The 20359-nt window shown below is 46.1% G+C and overlaps 1 protein-coding gene across 1 annotated transcript in view; it reads right to left on the reverse strand.

Moving 5' to 3' along the window:
* ZC3HC1 (zinc finger C3HC-type containing 1) overlaps positions 1-20359 on the reverse strand; it is a 443283-nt gene that overhangs the window by 101326 nt on the left and 321598 nt on the right. Inside the window, exons 6-7 of the mRNA XM_069629598.1 lie at positions 11002-11159; positions 10022-10265 (exon numbers count right to left, since the gene is read on the reverse strand). Coding sequence (XP_069485699.1) covers positions 10022-10265; positions 11002-11159 — 402 coding nt within the window. The remainder of the gene's footprint in view (positions 1-10021; positions 10266-11001; positions 11160-20359) is intronic.

Here is a 20359-nt window from a genome sequence, read left to right on the forward strand (position 1 = left end):
CACTTTTCCAGTAGCTTACTTGCAAAATCAACAGAGGCTTCCAAGTAACTGTCCTGCTAGGAAACACAGCTGCCGTCATAGTTCAGGTTGCACAATCCATCAAAACTTTCCCAGTACACACTCCTGCTAGGAAACCTATACTCTTGCATACCGGCTTTGCAACTATTTTAGTTCTCTTGCTCAATTATTCTTAGCTCTTGACAACGCTTGATCACTGAACTCTTAACAATGTTAGGTTAATTGACTCTTAGTAAGGCTGGCTTATTTGACTGCTTGCTTTCCATTCACTGTTTCCTTATAATCAATTCATATATTCCGAACCAAATGTCTCTGGCTTCAAAACTGCCTATCCACTGTGTCCAGGGCCCCCATTTCACCCAGGCGTACTCGCCTTCCTTTACGGTCGCATTCCCTCTTTCGGCGGCTTTCCGGAGACTCGTCTCAGTTCACGGTCTGCTTGCACTGGTTTCCTCAGGTGTTGGCATCCTCCACTGCGTCCTCGCTTCCCAGCTGCTTACTATGGAGCTCCAGTCACCGGTCCTGCACCAGCTCCATGGTAAAGAGCCCAACAACTGGACCGTTCATGTTTCTTCGTCAAGTCTTTCCTCTGTTTCAATGGTGGCCTCCTCCTCTTAGTGCCTAAGTGGTGTGTGTTGGGAGCAGGTGGTCTAGGAAAATAGGGAAGGGAATGATAATACCCTACAAAGAATATTAGGCTCATGGGAAAAGGGAAATGGGAATCCCATGTCTCATCCAAGGGTGTCTCATCCCCACCCCTCAAGTCTCCTCCACCCCAGTGATCCTCCCTCGTATCTACACCCCCACGGTCAGGATCCGAAAGAGACATCCTTTCCCTGGTCACATGGGAGGAGGATATATTGGGGAAAAGTGAGGACGCCCTCATATTCCTCACAGCTCTCAAGTCTTTCAAGCTGCAGCTTTTGGGAAAAGTGGTCAGGATCTTCACGGACAACATGACCACAATGTATTACATCAAGAAGCAGGGTGGAACGTGATCTCCTGTCCTCTCCCTGGAGGCACAGAGCCTGTGGTGCTGGCACATTGCTCAGCGAATGGTCCTAGCCCCGTTCCACTTGGTAGGCTTTTATTTATTTATTTCAATTTATAAAGCGCACAATGGCCCTCAGGCATCGTGGCGCTGTTACAGAATATCCACTTAGATACAGATTACATAAAGACGACTCCACAGGGAATGATACAGATGTTAGAAGACAGTAATACAGTATGCGTGTTCCGTGGTTACAGGGGAACAACTATAAGTACAGTCTAATTGAATAACTTTGTTTTCAACGCCTTTGTGAATGCCATAAGAGAGGTTTCCTTTCTGAGTTTAAGTGGTAATGAGTTCCAGGATTTTGGTGCTAGCACTTCAAAGCTGCCCCCCCCCCGGCTTTGGCTCTGTTAAAGGCAAGGATTGTAAGATGGTGTGAGTATTGGTCACGTTTTGGTCTGTGAGATTGTGCCTGATGTATATGTTCTGCTAGGTAGGAGGGCGCAGACTGAGATAGGCATTTGTTTGTTTGTTTGTTTGTTTATTCAATTATAATGCGCACCAGACCTGAAGGTAATAGGGCGCAACAATACAGTATATGCGAAGCTTAGGTTACATATTTGTACGAAATACTAAAATATATACAGTTAGTAACAGTAATACAATAAGATATATAAAGGATATAATACAGGTTACAGGTAATCTATAAGCAGAGTCATGGCAAGGGCACTAGGGAACAAAGAAATCGGTAATGTACAAGCTGTATCTGTAGTAGGAATATGTACAGGACTGCTTGAGGTGGTAGGGGGTAAAGAGGCACTGGCTAGATGGTCGATTGTTTCAGGTGGTTGATGTAGTTGGATCTGAATTTAAGGTAGGATTTCTCAGCACGTATAAGGTGAGGCAGTAAGTTCATTTCTGTGTGATGGTGAGGGCCTTGAACAGTATGCACTCTTTGATCGGGACCCAGTGGGTGTCTCGTCTGGCCTGAGAGATATGCTCTCTCCTACGGATACTAAGAGCCGCTCTGAGAACATTATTTAGCGTGATTTGCAGTTTGTTGAGGTTTTTGGATGATGTACCTAAGAGGAGGACGTTGCAGTAATCCAATTTTGCACCTATGATGGCTCTAGCAATATTGAGCAAAACATCTTTGCAAACTCTCTCAGCAGGGAGCTGTGGGCCTGCTACGAGTGGGAGCTACAGCATACTCCGGTGTCTTGGATCTTCAGCAAATGGGGCCAGCCTCAGGTCAACCTGTTTGTTACAGCGACCAACAGTGCCAGCAGTTTGGCAGCAGGTTCCCTCAAGCAAAGAGTGTGGGTGACGCCTTCTCGATCCATGGGAGGGACGGTTCCTCTACGCATTCCTGCCAATACCGTTGCCGCAACATGTGATGAACACACTCAAACTGTCCCATGGCAAAATGATCCTCATTGAACCGGCATGGCCCAAGCAGATCTGCTACCCAGATCTCCTCCAACGTTCGGTGGCACCAGACTGCCTCCTCTCCCAGACTTCCTCTCCAGGAAAGGAGGATACATTCTGCACCATGATCCAACATCTGAGCCTAGCAGCCTGGCTCCTGCACTCCTAGAGTTTGGACACTACTCACTGCCATTGGAATGCAAGAACATGCTGGCTAGGACTCCATCTACACTTGCCTGTGACAAGCACAAGCCTGTTAACGTGTTTTACAGTATGGTGCTGGCCGAAGATCTCTCAATGGTGCATTACAGCACCACAGCCACTTGTCAAGGCTGGCCTTGCACATGCGTCAATCAAGGCACACCTGGCCGCCATCTCCCGGCACAACCGGACTCCAGGCAATTTCTCCCTGTGGCCGCAAGGAATCGTAAAAGAGTTCCTGAAGGGCCACTTCAGGACTTTTCCACCAGTGAAGGCTCCTGCATGGGAGCTTAATTTAGTACTCTCCAAATGCATGGAGCCGCCGTTTGAACCTATGCATCGGACCCCCTTGAAGTTTATTTCTTGGAAAACTGCTTTCCTCGTGACTAACACCTCAGGCAGGAGGTTTGGTGAAATACAGGCTCGCTCATGCAAGTCTCCAAATGTGTCGTTCAATCCAGCGAAAGTGGTTGTAAGGACTCATCCTTCCTTTATGCCAATGTTCCATCAGACTTTCATTTAAACAAACCTTTGGTACTGCCGGTTTTCTTTGCAGACCCTTCGACACCTGCTGAAAGGTCTTTGCATTCGCTAGACATGGCGCAGGCCTTGAAATTCTATATTGCACACAGTAAGGACTTTTGAAAGACTTCTCAGCTTTTTGTAAACATTGGACCTGTGGGTCATGGGAAGGTCCTATCTAAAGCGTACATCTCCAGATGCATCATCCATTGCCGTCAGCTGGCCAACAGGCCGTTGCCAGGCAGCTCAAGGGCCCATTCCACCAGAGCAATCGCATCTATGACAGCGCTCCTCTCTGGTGTTCACCTGCTGGATATCGGCAGGACTGCTGCGTGGAGGTCTACTCGCACCATCACAAGATTCTACTGTTTCGACAGGGGTTCCAGGGAGGAGTCTTCTGTCGGGCAAGCAGTGCTTCACAAGCAGTTTTTTCAGGCGAGTTTGTTCCAGGGGTAAATTCTATCGCTTCTGTTGAGCCTTGCTACCTCCTGTGGTTATATTTATGTGCTGCTGTGTAATCGTATTCCTAGCATGTGAATCCATGCAAGAACCCATGTTGGAGAAGGAACACATTATTTACCTGTAACTCTTGTTCTCCAGCATGGGTCTTACATGGATACACATGCAAACCCTCCTTCCTTCCCCTGTATGGCTCTTCATGGGTCCGACTATCACTTGACGTGCACAACCAAATCTGAAAATGACCACCAGAGGTGGAGCTAAGGACGACGAGTGTCATTGGTTGGGGCAGTATGACCCAAAGTGACAGCAATAGGCTATACAAGCGACAATGCAGTTTTTAGCTTAAAGCTAAACTGCTTTATTTTACAGAGGATTCCCAGCCTGATGACAGGGAATAGTCATAGCATGTGAATCCATGAAGACCCCATGCTGGAGAATATACACATTCACTATTATGAGAATAGAATTGCATATGAATCAATTAACAGTAATACAGGGGAGTAGTCAAATACCTTTCTATGGTAAGACGGGAAGACACTGGGAGGTTAGCCAAAACCCAGTCAAGGTAAGGTAGCTGAGCAGTTAAGACAAGGTAGCTAAGCGGTTAAGGCAAGGTAGCTAAGTGGTTAAGGCAAGGTAGCTAAGTGGTTAAGGCAAGGTAGCTAAGTGGTTAAGGCAAGGTAGCTAAGCGGTTAAGGCAAGGTAGCTAAGCGGTTAAGGCAAGGTAGCTGAGCGGTCAGAGCTTAGTCTCAGGAACAGTGGAGGGGAGTCTAGGGCTAGAATGAGTCCCCACGGAGCAACCCAAGCGATTCAAGTTAGACAGTAAGTATATGAAAAATAGAGTTATTTATTAGGTCTTTATTAACATACAAAGCATATAAAAATCACAGGTAAGTATTGTCACACAAAACCTTTTAAAACATATATACACATTCACTATTAGGAGAATAGAATTGCATATGAATCAATTACCAGTGCAATACAAGCAAGTAGTCAAATGCAAGGAAAAATAGAAAAAAATCTTCAGAATCAACACATGAACAGCTTCCCTTAATCTTAATAAGTCCAACCTGAAAATAGTTTGGGGCCTTGTGCCCAAAGGTCACCAGTTCCAAACTATAACGTTTTGAGGTAAGTATACATAGAAAAACATGGAATGGTCTAAGGTGGTGAATATAGCAAGTTCCCAAAGTTAGATAAAAGTTCAGGTATGTACTCAACTCAATCCAACACACTAGAATAGTCCTAGGGAAGGATCCTTAACCCAGGATCAAACACCTAGGGTCTGGTCAGAGAGTGTTAAGAGTCAGGACCTTTTCACCCAACCTAACCCTATGTATAACAGGGGGAGACAGAAACTGGTATGTTAACTTGCCCCCCTAACTCCGATGCTTCCAGAGAACACTGTAGGTTCAGGAATCCACACAATTCTCTGCGCTTGGTCTGGTCAAGGAAGGCTCAGGGTTCCAGGGTTCAGAGGTCACTTTCAACACTGGGATTTAGTTTTGGTCGGTATGGTGCAGAGGAATCTGTACTTTTTACATACAAAGTATACTAACTGCAATTCACTGTAAGGTGATGTGTGGAATTGTAAAAAAAATAAATAAAAAAAAACTAGATTTCATAGAGAGACTTTGGGCCTGGCGGTAACCCTGCCGGTGTTACCGGCGGGTTGATGCTGGACCCGTAATAGTTTACTGGCGCCTGACTTCCCGGTGCCAATGGCTGATAATGAGTCCGGCAGCCCGGAAAGTCAGGCGCTGAAAAATTGTAAATCCCCATTCCCATAGAGTACCATAGGACTCCATGAGTGGAGGCACAGAAGCACCAGCACCGTTGCTAGCGGTGCCGGTGCTTCCGTGACGGATCTTCCTACCGTGGCCGCTGCGCTCAGCAGGGTCACACCTGTCAGGCAGAGCAGCCACGGCAGGCAGACTCAGAGTTTGCCAATCCGGAAACAAGGGTGCTGCTGCGCTTACCGGCACCCTTGTTTCCAGAGCGGCAAACTCCTAATGAGGCCCATAGTATCTCAGTACTGACAGTCTTAGGGACTAGTCAGTTTCCCCAAATGTATGAGCAAACAGGAAAGGGAATTAAAACAGATGGCTTTGCCGAACTCCAAAAGGTCTAGACAGGGTTCAAAACAAACAAATGGAATCCCACAGAAATCTATGGCGTGAAAGAAGCATGTTTCCTAACAGACAGGGAAGACTGAAGGAAGACTATTCATTACTGGCCTGTGACAGGATGAGGGCACATTATCAGCTGCTCAGTCTGGGAGAGACCTGTTGTGAATGTTTTGAAACCATGGTCTGTGAAAGACCAGTTATGCATGTTGAAGAATCCCAGGGTCTGGTGGAAACCTTCCCCGAATGTTGTGAAAACAAAGATCTGAAAACAGACACCAAAATCTGTGAGAAAGTCTATAATAGGGTACTTGAAACAAGGAACCACACAACCTGTCACCTGGGAGAGGTCTTCAGAGAGCTGGTAAAAGCAGAAAGGCAGAGGAGCATCCAGACTGTGAATAAACCCTGGAAAGTCCTTCCCAGAGGAGCCGTTTCTTTTGTGTCATTATCTCAGAGATGGACATTTAAGATTACAAAAGCCATTTGTTAGCCGAGCAAGGTTCAAGGACTTCTTAAGACTAGGATTTGAAGACTTTCTGTTGGCCACAACTTTTGAACATATCTTTGTAAACTAGAGTGCCCCAAGGGAGGACAAGAACTTACAAGAATAGGTTTTTGAACTTTGTGTATGGATCATCGAAACTACAAGGTGTTGAAAACCTGGAGAAATACCCAAAATGATGTTGTTCCTTACTTTAAAACCCTGATTAACATTTGCAGTTCTTCCCCTGAAAGCTCTTCCCCTGAACCTATAGGTGTTTAGTTAAACCCTTTCCTCAAAGTCCATTAATAATGTTATTGGTTTCACCATATCTAGAGTGTGTCATGAGTCATTGCTTGGCTTTACCAAATACCACATATCAATCTGTACAGTGATGAATATATTTGTGTGCATGTTGGGGCATCAAAAGGAATCCCAAGTGCACCCTTAACTGCTCTAAAAAAATTTGAGGTGGGAGGTTAGGTTCATCTACACATATCTCAATTCAGTACCATAAAGTGGTCAGGACCATTTTATGAATACCCATAGCTCTTAGTCCTAAATTTTAGTGTCACATTTAATAAACTGCACTAAACCACTAACTGCCTGCTGAGAGTGCACGGCCACCATCATAATTGGTTAGAATACTAAGCTTAAGAACAGCAGCATAAGGCTCACTTAAACCTCCTCTTATCCAGTCAAATGAGTAAGTTATCAGTTTTTAAATTCTCAAGCAGTCCATGGGATGTAAGGTACAACTTTTGTCTGTACAAAGCCTTCACTCAAGGCCCTTCTACGTCGCCACAAAACAAGGTGTTGCCTGCATATAGAGGTGGCAGAGAGGTTGCAACTTTGGTGGATCTCTACCACTATACCCTGGGAATCAAAATTGGACAATAGAAAAATAAACAGGGTCCAAACCTGGCATAACACCCCCCAATCTGTTTGATGTTGAACTTAACTTCCCCCACAACTAATGTTAATTCAGCCATAGTCTAGGCCAATTAACCATGTTGTACCTCAGTAAGAGGTCTAGGAAAACAGGACACAGATTCCATCCACTTCTTCCTCCACGCTTTGCAGCCACTGATTCTAGACACTGATCCATAACATCCAAGTCCTGCTTTGGTGTTCGGGATAAGCCTATTTTCTTCAAGTTGCAGCAGGCATCCCTTTTAGTAAGCATGGCAACGTGAGGGGAATCTCTTTCCAAGATTCACTTTTTATTTCTCAAAATGAAAATGGCCCATGTGAACTGCCTCTGTCTCGAAGGGTCAATGTGGCCCATGTAAATGGCATTTCTCTCTAAGAATCAATGTGGCCCTTTTGAACTGCCTTCCACCATAAGGAATTGCAGGCATCTCTCAGAAACCATGCGCCACACAAGTTTTCCCTCTCAAAGATATAATGAGCATTTCTCTTAGAAACTGTAGTATCAATGAGATGGTCTTCCCTCAAATTATGTTGGTTTCACTTGGTTAGTATCAAGGGCCAAGTGAAGTCTTCCTGGTTGTTCTCACTTTTAACCAACATGGCTTAATTCAGCTGATCCCCACCAAACATCTGAAATAATACCAAAGTTCTTGTCCATCACAAAGCGGCTTGCACCTCACTTATTTCTTAAAAGGTCCCCAAACATATGCCAAGAACCTACTGTGAAAAATGAAAGACAAAAGGGGATCTGAAAGTTTCCGTAAATATTGCACAGTGTATGGGGTGGCTGGCCAAAGGGGAAATAGGGAGGAGGCGTTAGAAAGGTCATAGGGGAATCGGTCAAGAAATGGGCAGCTAGGGGAGTTTGAGGGGGAAGACTGGGGAAGGGAATGTCTGTATTATCTGCTTCTGGTTTGTTATTACAAAATGGCAATAAAGAGTGTTTAAAAAAAAGCTTGCACACCGTAAGAGTGCTGGTTGGTAATTTACATCCACATTGCTGACAGTGAAGGGGTGAACTGTGAAGGCATCATGAGTCAGACACAGACAACAAGTTCAAGTTTTCTCAGCAAAGTTTTATTTAATTTAAAAGGCAGGGTGGATGAATGCCTAACTTGCCCTATGCTAAGGGGGGGATTTCCCTACCTAAAGGAAACTAAGAATAGTCTAAATCAGGAAGTCCAAAATAAAGCTTCTGACTGTGGCCAAAGACTTGGTTACCTCCCTCAAAAAATCCAACACACCTTGGAAACAACCACCAGGATGTTCTATGTGAAAACCTAACTCTGGTTTATTATTCACAGTTATATGGTTTATGTATTTTCTTGATCATAATTGCTGAAATAACTGCCCTGCTCTTATGTTCATGCACTAGCAATTTTATGACCATGTACAAATAACTTGTGAATTGTGTCTATTATTTGCTTTCTGTTTTATTCCATTTGCAACATATTTGCCAACCTGAAGGCAAGTGTTGTTCGTAAAAATCACTAAATATTAAGGGAAACTGAACCCTTACTCCATCTTTTGCTTTGACCTTAGTCAAATAAATAAGCTAAAAGTCAAACTTGAGATTCCTTTTGTATTTATATCTCTTATAATCATGAGTATACAGTGTTTCTGATATTCAGCATGCCAAATGAGATAACCTTTGCAGAAAAGTATAATGCAAATTGATGTAAATGTATGTGGCAGGACGCCACCATTTTGTTTAAAAAAAATGTGTCCAAAACCTATACTTGCCCTCACAACTAACAGCATACAATGTGTAGGGATGTCAGCATCAACAATGAATAGTGTTCAAAGTAAAGTTCACAGCTTCTTCTAGCTCTTGGGCTTGTAATCAGCTTCCCCAATTTCAAAGTAGTTCATCAAAAACTGGGGTTCCCTTCACAAAGAGTTCAAATCTTCCAGCTTTCAAACCAACACTTGACTTAAATACCTCGAACCAGCCTGCCTATGTCTCACGGGTTGCCACCGGCCTCCAGCTTCTTGTGTCTATGCTTCCCGCTGCATACACTCTGCACTGCTTCACGGGTCTCCAGCGCTCCTCCTCCACGCCGCCACGCCAGAGATGTCTCCCTGCACACAGCTGACTGTGCTCCCACAGCTGACACCATTTGTTCAGGCTTCCAGCTTTTAAAGCTCCTGCTTTCATTTTCATTACAAAAAGGACTAGACCCCTCACCAGCAAAGTGGTAGTCCTGCTTTCACAAAATGAGGATGTGTTGGTCTAGTTCTCCTCTTCTTCGTCCCAGTACCATATTGATGCAGTTTGGGGAATACTTTAGAGGATTCACAGGGAAAGGGCTGACAAAAGCTTATGAAGGCTTGAGGGATGGAGCGTTCATGGTGAAAGAGAAATGGGGGCTTCCATGTCTCACTTAAGGACATCCTCTCCCCACTCCCCAAGTCTCCTCCACCCAGGTGATCCTCCCTCGCATGTCCACCTGCAGGGTCAGGATCCAAAAGCGATGGCCTTTCCCTGGCCCCCTGAAAAGAGGACACTGGGGGAAAAGTAGTGAGGACGCCCTCAGGTTCCTCACAGAACTTGGCCCTGTTCAGGCAGAGAACTTGAAATCCGTTTCCAGGCTTACTTTGCTATATTAATTGTAAATGTGCAATGCACATTAGTGTAACCTTTCCACAAAGGCAATAATGTGCCAAATGCAATGAACGCTGAGTTAGCATCACTTATTACCCATTACCCACTAGCGAGGGACTTTATGCAAGATGCCATGAGCATTGCTCTACGTAAATGTGGCCTACATGCAAGCCTGAAGTCCTGTGCCCACTTGCGGCTTTGTGACATAGATAACTGATCCTTCTGAGGGAGCATCTCCAGAAACCTACCTGATCTGTGCCCTGAGGTAACTGTGCGTCTCTGCTTCGTGTGCTCTTCCTGCGTGGAGGAGAAATGGACATCAAGGTGGGTCGCTGCTCCGAGCGCCCCTCAACGGGTGGGCTTGTCACCCCGAACGATGTATCCAGATCTACGGTGCCTGCTGACTCGATCTGTTGGAAGCTCCACAGCCCCACCTTACGCATGCACAGAGAACAGGTGATGATGGAGAGGTGCATGGAACCTGAAGAAAGGCTGTGCATTCCAAAGGGGAGAGAAATCAAAAAGGGACAAGTTAGAGAGCAAGTCCATAGCCAAAAATGAGATATTCAACAGACTACCTGTGCTCTTACTGGCCAGACAACAGGTTATGACAGGTTGTGGTAAATGTACAAGACCTATTATTGGATTGCGTTAACATTTAAATCCTGTACCAAATGTCGGATAATTCATACATTCTTTGTTACCGAAAAATGATGGATGTGAACAGAATGAGACAGACATTTTAAGACCATGGGTTCAGTGCTTGCTTGCAAGCACAACAGTCGGGAAAAGCAAACTACTCTCATGTTTTGATACATAGAATACAGTACAAGCAGCTTCACCTGATAACAGGAAGATAGATCTAAATGCATGTTGCTCCCATCATACCACACTGCTAGTCTGCCTAAGCCTGGGTCTGTAGGGACATCAAAAAGCCTTGGATTTTGCCTTCATGGAGATTTGCAAAACTGGCAACATTACTACAGACCTTCAAGGCAAACAAACAACCTAGTAATCCAATGCTTGAAAATACCATATCAGACCATCAAGTACATTTATGGAAACAGACAGGATTGAAGGGATTCCTGAAAAGTGAAAAGGATCCTGGCATGCAGAATGATGAGGGGCCAGAGGTAAGAATGATGGAATACTTTTCAGGCCGGCCCGAGAAGCCAACAATTGTGATTTCTTTACTGGCGAAAACAGAGTTAATCCTTTATAGACTGACCTAAAGCTCCAGCCACATAGCGACAGTATACAGGCTGCAATGTGAACCTGAAGAGCATCCGTTGTAAACTTCATGGCAGGCTTGTTCTCACCAGCTTTCTTTTCCAGTTCCACCTCTATCAGCTGTAAGAGGAGGCTTACTGTGTCTTCTGTGAGAGCCTGGAAAGGGAAAAGGGAGAGTAAGTGCCTGGTAAATACAGGAGATTATGTCTATGTTAGGAAATATAATTTTGCAGCTTTCCCTCCTTTTACATTAATGGAACCCTCAACTTTTTGCTATTGCGATTCTTGTCCTGGTTTCTGGATTTAAGTAAAGACGTTCTGCTTTACTTTCCTTGCACAGCTCATCAGTTATGTGGGCTGTCAAGATGGAACATCAGACAACCTATTACAGGGAACAGAGAAAAGACACTTAAGTCAAGCCAACCTTTATCAAGGTAGGTGACTGAGCAGTATGGCCTAGACTCCGGAAGATGTGCGAGTGTTGTATTAGTTCAATGTGGAACACACAGTACACTCCAAAAATTGACGCTGGCCAGTAAAGTATAAACATAATATTAACGCTTGATGCTCTATGCAATTAGCTAATAGCCAAGTATGATCACTAAATCCACACAATGCACACACACAGATATTATAGGGCGGCCATAGCCACCCTATAGTTAAGGTGAGTCGGAAACACAGGTACCCCTCACAATTCTATTGTAAATAACTTTTGATTCGAGTAACGATTTGGCTGAAATTTCAAAAGTGATTAAAAGTCTGCGGGCCACCGCAGACTGCAAAGTTTCATAAAGATTCGTTAAAAAAAAATCAAAAAGTTATTAAGCATTCCCAAAAAAATGTTTCCCGAAAGTGCAGCCTACGTCCGATTCATTTTCCCATAAACAAAAATGGTACATTTTTACCAAAGAGCACTGCCCCTACCGCTGGACGGATTTCGATCAGGTCCAAAACAACTTGGCCACGATGCGATGGCTCGCACACCATGCGTGGTTTGGGGGTTTTCCATGCTGTAGTTATTTTAGGATTTGACGGTGAAGGGGGTGCCCCCTTCTCCAAAAATTATAGTTATATCTCCCATGGTGCATTGCAGGATCATGGTTTTCAGAAATGAAACAACCGCCATCTTATTCTACTCTCAATGCGAGAAATATTCAAGGCTATAGCCGAGGTTATGGGAAAATGAAACGCAGTAAAAACTATTTTTAGGTAAAAAAGCATACAAATGCCATCAGGGTAAAGGTGGGGGTATGGCTAGAAAGCACTGAGTGCAATTTGGGAGTTGGAGGGGGTAGAGGGACTAAGTTTGCAACAAAAAGCTTTCTATAGCCTCGGCTATAGCCCCGAATAGCTGACATCTGAAAGCAAACCGTTGGTGAAAGGGAGAGGGTAGGGGAGGTGAGGAGGCCGTCTGGCGAGTGGGGGGAGCTGGCACATATGAGGGGTGCACTTGGTGATGGCAGGAAAGCATTTCTTTTTCCGGCTGTTTTGGCTATATTCGCGGCTATATCTGAGGTTACAAAGGACTACAGATAGCCACGGGTATGTGTAGTTTGGTACATTTCTTTATTAAAGATATTTTCATAACTATATTGAAGTTTGGGGTAAAAAATCCAGTGACTCAATTGCCATCCAGGTCTCCCATTCATGCAGTAACCAGGACAGACTCTGCATGGTATTACCCAAATTGCTTGAGTACAATTGCTCGAATGACACAATTGACCGTTTTGCAGTGGTCCAAATTGACCGTATGGTCATTTATATATATATATTTATATATATATATAATGGATTGGGTTGGGGTAATGGGTGGGGGTTCGGGGGTGGTGGATTGGGTGGAGGGTTGCAGGGGGTTTTCCCCCCGCATATATATCCAAATTGACCGTTTATATTCAGTCAATTGTGCAGAAGGTCAATTATCATTCGGACAATTGTAATACGAACAATTTGTATACAACCCTCTGCTTAGCTTCAAAGTGAGGAAGGGGCCAGCCTCCTCAGGCCATGTTGCCTGATAAATGAGCCAGGCTTACAAGACCATTTAGAGGAATGGGCCGGCCCTTTTCTTACTTTGAAGCTAAGCAGGTCATTCCCGGTTACTGCATGAATGGGCGACCGAATGGGCATCTGAATTATTTACGCTTTAAACTGTGCTACTATCAGTCCTTGAAGGTATTGCACTCAGACATTTTTTGCCTTTTGCTGGATTGCATTCTGGTATTTGTAGTCTCCCAGTCAATGATAAAAAATAAAAAAACGGGTATTTTTACAGCAACAGTGGGTTTCCCATCCCTGAAGTAACTGGGACGAACCCTGCTTAGCTTTAAAGTGAGGAAGGGGTCAGCCCATTAAGGCCATGTTGCCTACTATATGACTCTCCCCCCGGCCCCCCTTAGAAGAACACTGAAGAGAAACATGGCCTAATGGGGCTGGATCCGTCCTCGTATTGAAACTAAGAAGGGTCGGTCCCGGTTACTGCATGGATGGCAGACAGTCCACGGTCCTGAATGCTAAGTGTTTTCTTAGTTTTAAATATCTCATAACACACGGCCACATTTTTATAAAACTGAAAAAATTAAATATATTTGTTTTTAAAAAAAATCATATTTATGCTCAACACTGCTATCAGAGAACCCTGGCCTTAAGGAGTTTGAGTTGCAGCACTTAACCATTATGCTACAATGATGTTATAGTTTGGATTGTCACAAGTTTCATACCTAGCCTTTTATCATTGAACATATTAAATTATATGCCAAGTATGAAATGTATGCCCCATGAAGCACCAAGCCATTATGGCATAGTGGTTCAATGCTGGGCCTCGAACAATGGCAGACCAGGGTTCAAGGATGTATGTTTTTTATTTATTTAACTAATTTAATTAAAAGAAAAGCAACGCAAGTGGGAGGTGGCGAGGTTTGTTGCAGTGCAGTCCTGTGATCTTATTTAGCATTAGGGCATTTAGACGTGGCTGTAATGTCAGCCATGTCAAACATCCTTTGTGCCAGAGCTTTGGGGGGGCGCTGTCGCGCAACAAGATGGCTGCCTAAGAGTGGAGCTCCTCTCCGGCGTATTATCCTTCTAAAACTATATCCTGTATCTGCCTTCATCTGCGCTCCTGGACCAGCGGATTCGACCATTGTACCTATCCTGCACCCTCTGGGAGAAACAACGGATGAAATCGGCCCCGGCGTGCCCAGATACGGACGGGGTGGCAGGCGGGGGGCCTTGGGCCGCTCCTCAGCTCCAGAGTAACCTACGCGAGTGCCACGGCTCTGGGTGGAGCGTGGGCCCTACAGTGGACGGGTCCGGCCCCGCGGGCAGAACGGACTCCCTGTACCGGGACAGCCTCGTGTGCCACCCGATAGGAAACAACAATCGCTCGTCAAGGACGGTGTCCTTTCTGGTAGGAGAGGCGCCTTGAGACCTGAGCTGCGTGCGCCCTGCCCCGTCCTTCCACCTGAATCCCCCGTATTCTCCTACACGGCCCCGGGGGGTCCTGTTCGGGCGGAACCCCCACTGGTCTCGAACACTGCCATAAAGAAGGGGGGGACGAAACGGAAAGTACACGAGCTACAGACGCTAATCCTGGGGCCGACCTGTGAGCGCGATCGCGCGGGGCAGGTGGTACGGGCCTGCTGCGGATCGGTCCCGCGGGCAAACGAGGGAAGCGGAGAGGGACACTGTGAACAACCCTGCTTGGTATCTGCGCGTGGGCCCCCAAAGAGAAGCTCCTGTTGAATCAAACGCAGTCCGTCCCACGGCGATCGTCCCACGCACGGTGCCTTCCTCGGGCCTGTGGCCCCGTGGCTGACGGCGGCCTAGTATCACATAGCGACTCCGAGATCAACTACCACAGCAAGGCCTACTCACAGTCCGAGGCGAGCCACCCCCCAGCGGCCATCTACGATCCTCACTACAACGGATATTAACATTTGGTACACCCGTGTGATGCCTGGGAAAAACGCACTCAAGGGCAGGAAGACCGGGCCGATGTATTCTTTCACAAACTCACAAGCAACCGCAGAGGCCTCAGGCCCTTCGACAACATCTGACCTCCTTGCCACGGAAGAGTCCAAGTTCGACCATCTTTTGACGACGGTTCAGAACGGATTCCTGGCGATAAACGTCAAGCTGGACGATATTGTCTCCACGATAGGCTCCCTTAAAGCCAGGGTAGATAAGGAAAGCGCCAGAATCACTGATGCGGAAAACAGAATAAGTGCAAACAAAGACTCGACCCATCAAAACACTCAAGACATAGCTGGCTTGAAAAGTGAAATGAATAAACTCTGTGATAAGTGTGATGATTTGGAGATGAGGTCGAGAAGGAAAAATATACGTATTGTCGGCTTAGCAGAATCCTTTTGCAAAGGCCCGATGGAGACCCAAATTGGAGCCCTTTTGAGGTCCCTCCTAGGTGCTGACTCCTTCTCTTCACAATTCTTGGTCGAACAAGCACATCGCACCCTGGCTCCACCGCCCAAACCGGGGCCCTCCCCCCCCGCACGATAGTGGCAAAGCTTCTAAATTACAGAGACAGAGATGTGGTTCTGAGGCTGGCAAGGGAAAAGGGCCCTTTGAGACACGGCAACGACAACATACACATATAGCCGGATTTCTCTGCGGGAGTCCAAACCCAGCGACGTTCCTACGAATCCATCAAACGACAGCTACGAGTGAAACAGGTTACATATGCGCTGTTTCCAGCAAAGCTACGGATACAACATGGCGGAAGTGCACACTTCTTTGACTCTCCGGCAGCAGCGTTGGCCTATGTGGAATCTGCTATTCCTCTACCTCCTGGTAGGAACGAACCTGATCAAAATCTCCTTCAGCAGCCGGTATAGTAATCTACATGGTATACTGTCCGACCGCAGCTATGAACCATCGTCTACCTACAACGAATCGTCTACTCTCGTTTCACCAAATACAGGCAAGATTGTTCTATTATTTTTTCTTATTACTCTCCAACATTCAAGGACAGTCGGACGAGACGCGCTCGGCTACGAAGGCGGTGTTGCAGCACTCGCCCCCCTCCACGAGTGAAACCACAGGGTTTTGAATGGGGTTCATCATCAAGTTGGGCCAGATAGGGTGGGGGGTGGGGGTGTTAACGGGGAATTTGGGTTTGTTCAAACGGCCAGAGGTAAGGTCGAAAGCCCCAGTTGGGCAAGTTGCGAAACAGTTTACTGTTGTGTTTAATGTTAAAAATTCAGTCACATGTCACGCGCTGATTCCCCCAAATCGTCATCCTGCTCTCCCAAGATTGTCTTTACACCTATCGACATGGCACATAAACCCCACACCTCCAGCGGGTTGTCACTTAAGCTGCTAACTTGGAACATCCGGGGTCTGAACAATAGAGCAAAATCCAGCAAGGTGGGGGCATACATCAACAGGCACCGTCCCCATGTGGTAATGCTTGGGGTAACAACAGGTATTACACTGAATACTCGTCACAGAGCAGGGGTGTCCTCACACTAATACATCCATCGCTGGGGTTCGTCCCTGAAAATAGTAAATCCAACCCGTTGGGTAGACACGTGGTGGCATGGGGCACATTGGTTGGGGAAAGATGGGTGCTGGTTAACTCCTATGGTCCAAACACAGACGACCCCAAATTGTATGCCCATCTCCTCTCAGAAATCGACATGACAACTGAAACATGGGTGCTGTGGGGTGGAGACTTTAATACTATCCTAGATGTGCTATTGGACAGATCCTCCAGTCGACAAAGGTCACTCACCAGATCCGCTAACACTATCCACCAGGCCCTACAGGACAGGGCGTTGACCGATGCCTGGAGAGGGGTACATCCTACAGACCGGCAATACACTTTCTATTCGTCAGCCCATGATTCTGAATCCAGGATTGACTACTGGTTCATATCCGTTCTCCTGCTGAGCTCCGTGGTGAGCTGTGAAATCCTCCCCCGTATGTTTTCTGATCATTCCCCAGTCACGCTTGAGATGTTGCTCCAGAATATTAAACGTCCGTCCCCACGCTGGAGAATGCCCCAAACATCCTGAAGGACCCCAACGTGGTTGAATTGTGGTTGAATTGTTGCAAACTGAGATGGAGGAGTTCTTTCAGCTGAACACGGGGTCGGTGAGGGATTGGGCTACGGTGTGGGAAACGTTTAAGGTCTGGGTGAGGGGTAATCTTATGTCAAAAACCACTGGCCTCCTAAAAAGTGTCATATCCAACCTCAATATTATTGAAACACGCCTGAAAACTCTTGAAAACAACTATAGTGTAACGCATGACAAGGACATATTGGCGGATATCAATGCACACCTCCTTAGATTCAATGAGCTAGCAATCCAAGAATTACACCACCCCGACCAGGGCCCGTAGATACGGTGAAGGAAATAGAGCAGGACACCACTTGGCACGCATATTACGTAACGAACACAATCATCCCCCCATCGCAAGCATAATGACAGACAATGGTGATCCCGTGTACACAGAGGAAGAAATCAACGCCGAATTTGCTAAATATTACACCAACCTATACGCATATCATGATACACGGAGTCTTGTAGACATTGCGACATACCTGAACGAGATAGATCTCCCTACCCTCTCACCTGAGGACAATGTTGTCCTTGAACAAGATTTAACCAAGGAGGAGATCGCTGAGGCAATTAAAGCACTGGCGGCTGGAAAAACCCCAGGCCCCAATGGCCTAAGCTCGGACCTCTATAAAACATACACAACAATACTATCCCCTATTCTAACTCATGTATGGGAGGAAGCCTTGAGCTCCGGCTCCCTCCCAGATTTCATAACTGACGCAGTCATAACGGTCCTATTGAAGCCTAGACGTTCGGCCCATGACCGCTCGTCCTATCGTCCACTCTCCCTAATAAATACAGACGCCAAGATACATGCGAAAGTGCTCGCGAATAGACTCCTCCCAAAATGACTTCCCAAATACACCCTGATCAATGTGGCTTCATCCCGACGAGATCCACTGCCCTGAACCTGCGTAGACTGTTCGGTTTTATGGCCCAGATCAAGCCTGATGCGCAGGCAGTGGCTGTCTCGTTGGACGCCGAGAAGGCATTCGACTCCGTCTCATGGGCATACATGTTCGAGGTCCTCAAAAAATTCGGTTTTGGCCCATACTTCACACACTGCGTCAGGCTGCTCTACACCTCTCCCAAGGCTAGGGTCCTAACAAACCCAAACCGCCCCCTCTCCACCCACTTTACCTTGCATCGGGGCACCAGACATGGATCTCCCCCATCCTGTTCGCACTCACTGTTGAACCAATGGCGGCTGCAAGCAGAAGAGAACAAGAATTGAGGGGCATCAAGTTGGCCGGCAGCTACCAATCTATCTCATTATATGCGGACGATGCTCTATTGTATATACATAAACCAGAAAACAACTTAGAACCCATAATGGCAGTAATACAGGACTTCACTCTTCATTCAGGGTACAAAATCAACACAGCTAAATCTGAAATTTTCCCACTGACACAGTCCACCTCCTGACCTTCACGCACACTCGGTCTACGATGGTCCCCGGATTACATCAGATATCTGGGGATCCTTGTATCTAGAGACAAACAGTCACTATATATAGATAATTACGAATCCACTTTACAGACGATCCACACCAAACTCCAGATCTGGACCAAGTTGCCCATTTCACTGGCTGGTCGGAAAGCAGTGCTCAAAATGGTGATCCTCCCCAAATTCCTATATATCTTTAATAACGTCCCGATATGGCCAGGCAGACCCTTTTTTGAAAACCTGCGATCCCTGTCAACCACCTTCATCTGGAACGGTGGGGCAAACAGGCTCAAATGGGAAAAACTGGTGGAACCCTACGACACGGGGGGCTTCGCTGCGCCAGATTATGAGCTGTACTATCTTGTTTCGCAGGCTCATTATACCAAATACTGGCAGAATCCTACTTAAGAAGCACCTCATGTCCCCATTCAACGGCACTCGGTCCGCCCAACGGACTTGCGATCTATTATCTTTGCGACATCTTATAAAGATGATTCTAATTTTACCCAGTGGCTTGCACGATCGCAGCCTGGGCTGCAATAGGCAAGCGCCTCCACATTGATATTCCCTATGACTCCCAAGCTCCATTGTGGAACTTTCCGGGCATTGCCCCCTCGTATGACCCTGGTATACAGAAAGCCTGGATCCCGAACTATGACATTACAATGAAGGCTATGTTCCCAAATGGAAGCTTCGTCACCCCCGAAGACTTCGCTGACACAGTGGGGAGGGGCCAACTTGTCACGTTACAATATCATCGTATGAAAGCGGCGTTCAAGAAACGCTGGACATCATTTCCAGCTGAGCCGCCCGAGCACCCTTGTAACCAGGCATTTCACTCACAGCCTCATATAGGCGTCTCCATACTGTACAACATAGTCCAAACACATACAAAGTCCTCCAACAATATAAAGTCCACCTGGGAAGAAGACATGGGTACGACAGAGGAAGGAACGTGGTCCAGGTACTGCCTCCTTACAAAGAAGAAGGTCTCCCTCAACGCGGGACTCAGACTCATACAATTCAAAATACTCAAACTTCACTACACCCCTGTTAAAATGGCTAAAATTAAATTAAAGGTATCCACAAACACGAACTGTCCCAAATGCAATAACCCTCAAGCTGACTGATACCATATGTACTGGGTCTGCCCTGAAATAATTGGATTCTGGACGACAGTAGCAAATAGACATTACGCAAATTCCCGCACAATTTACCCCCAAGAAATAGCTGTTTGGCGACATTGGTAAATTCCCAGAAAAAACCAGGAGACTGTTCAACGTCGCTTGTGTGGTGGCTAAAAAATGTATCTTGCAAAAGTGGAAAAGTCCCCACGCCCCCTGTGCAGAACAATTCTTAAAATCAATGGCATATGTGCACGAATGTGAAGAAACGTACATAGGTCTGGTCCCCTCTCCTTGCAGACCTAAAGACATTTGGTCAGCGTTCAGCACTTACCTTCGCACCACCCCACCTAACTCGGAAGAGGACGATACCGATTGAAATCTGTGCCTTAACCCCGCCAACAAACGTTTAATATCATTAATTGTGATGTTGTTTTATATAGGTATATGTATGGGAGAAAACAAAGTGTATAACACGTATATCCATTACCACGGAGTGGTGCATGCGCGTGTATTGTGAATTGCAACCGAAAAATAACGTTTTTATATATAAACATCCTTTGTGCCAAAATAACGGCATCGGAATGGCTTTCGTGCCAAAAAGGGTGCGCCGAAATGGACGCTGCAGCGGAATGCCCGTGCCACCTCACATTGTGAGCTTTAAATATCTTATGACACACTGCATCGCATTATTATTTTTGAAACCATG

The sequence above is a fragment of the Ambystoma mexicanum genome, chromosome 12, assembly GCF_040938575.1.
Source record: "Ambystoma mexicanum isolate Mex_15411 chromosome 12, UKY_AmexF1_1, whole genome shotgun sequence".
In the NCBI taxonomy this organism is placed as follows: domain Eukaryota; kingdom Metazoa; phylum Chordata; class Amphibia; order Caudata; family Ambystomatidae; genus Ambystoma; species Ambystoma mexicanum.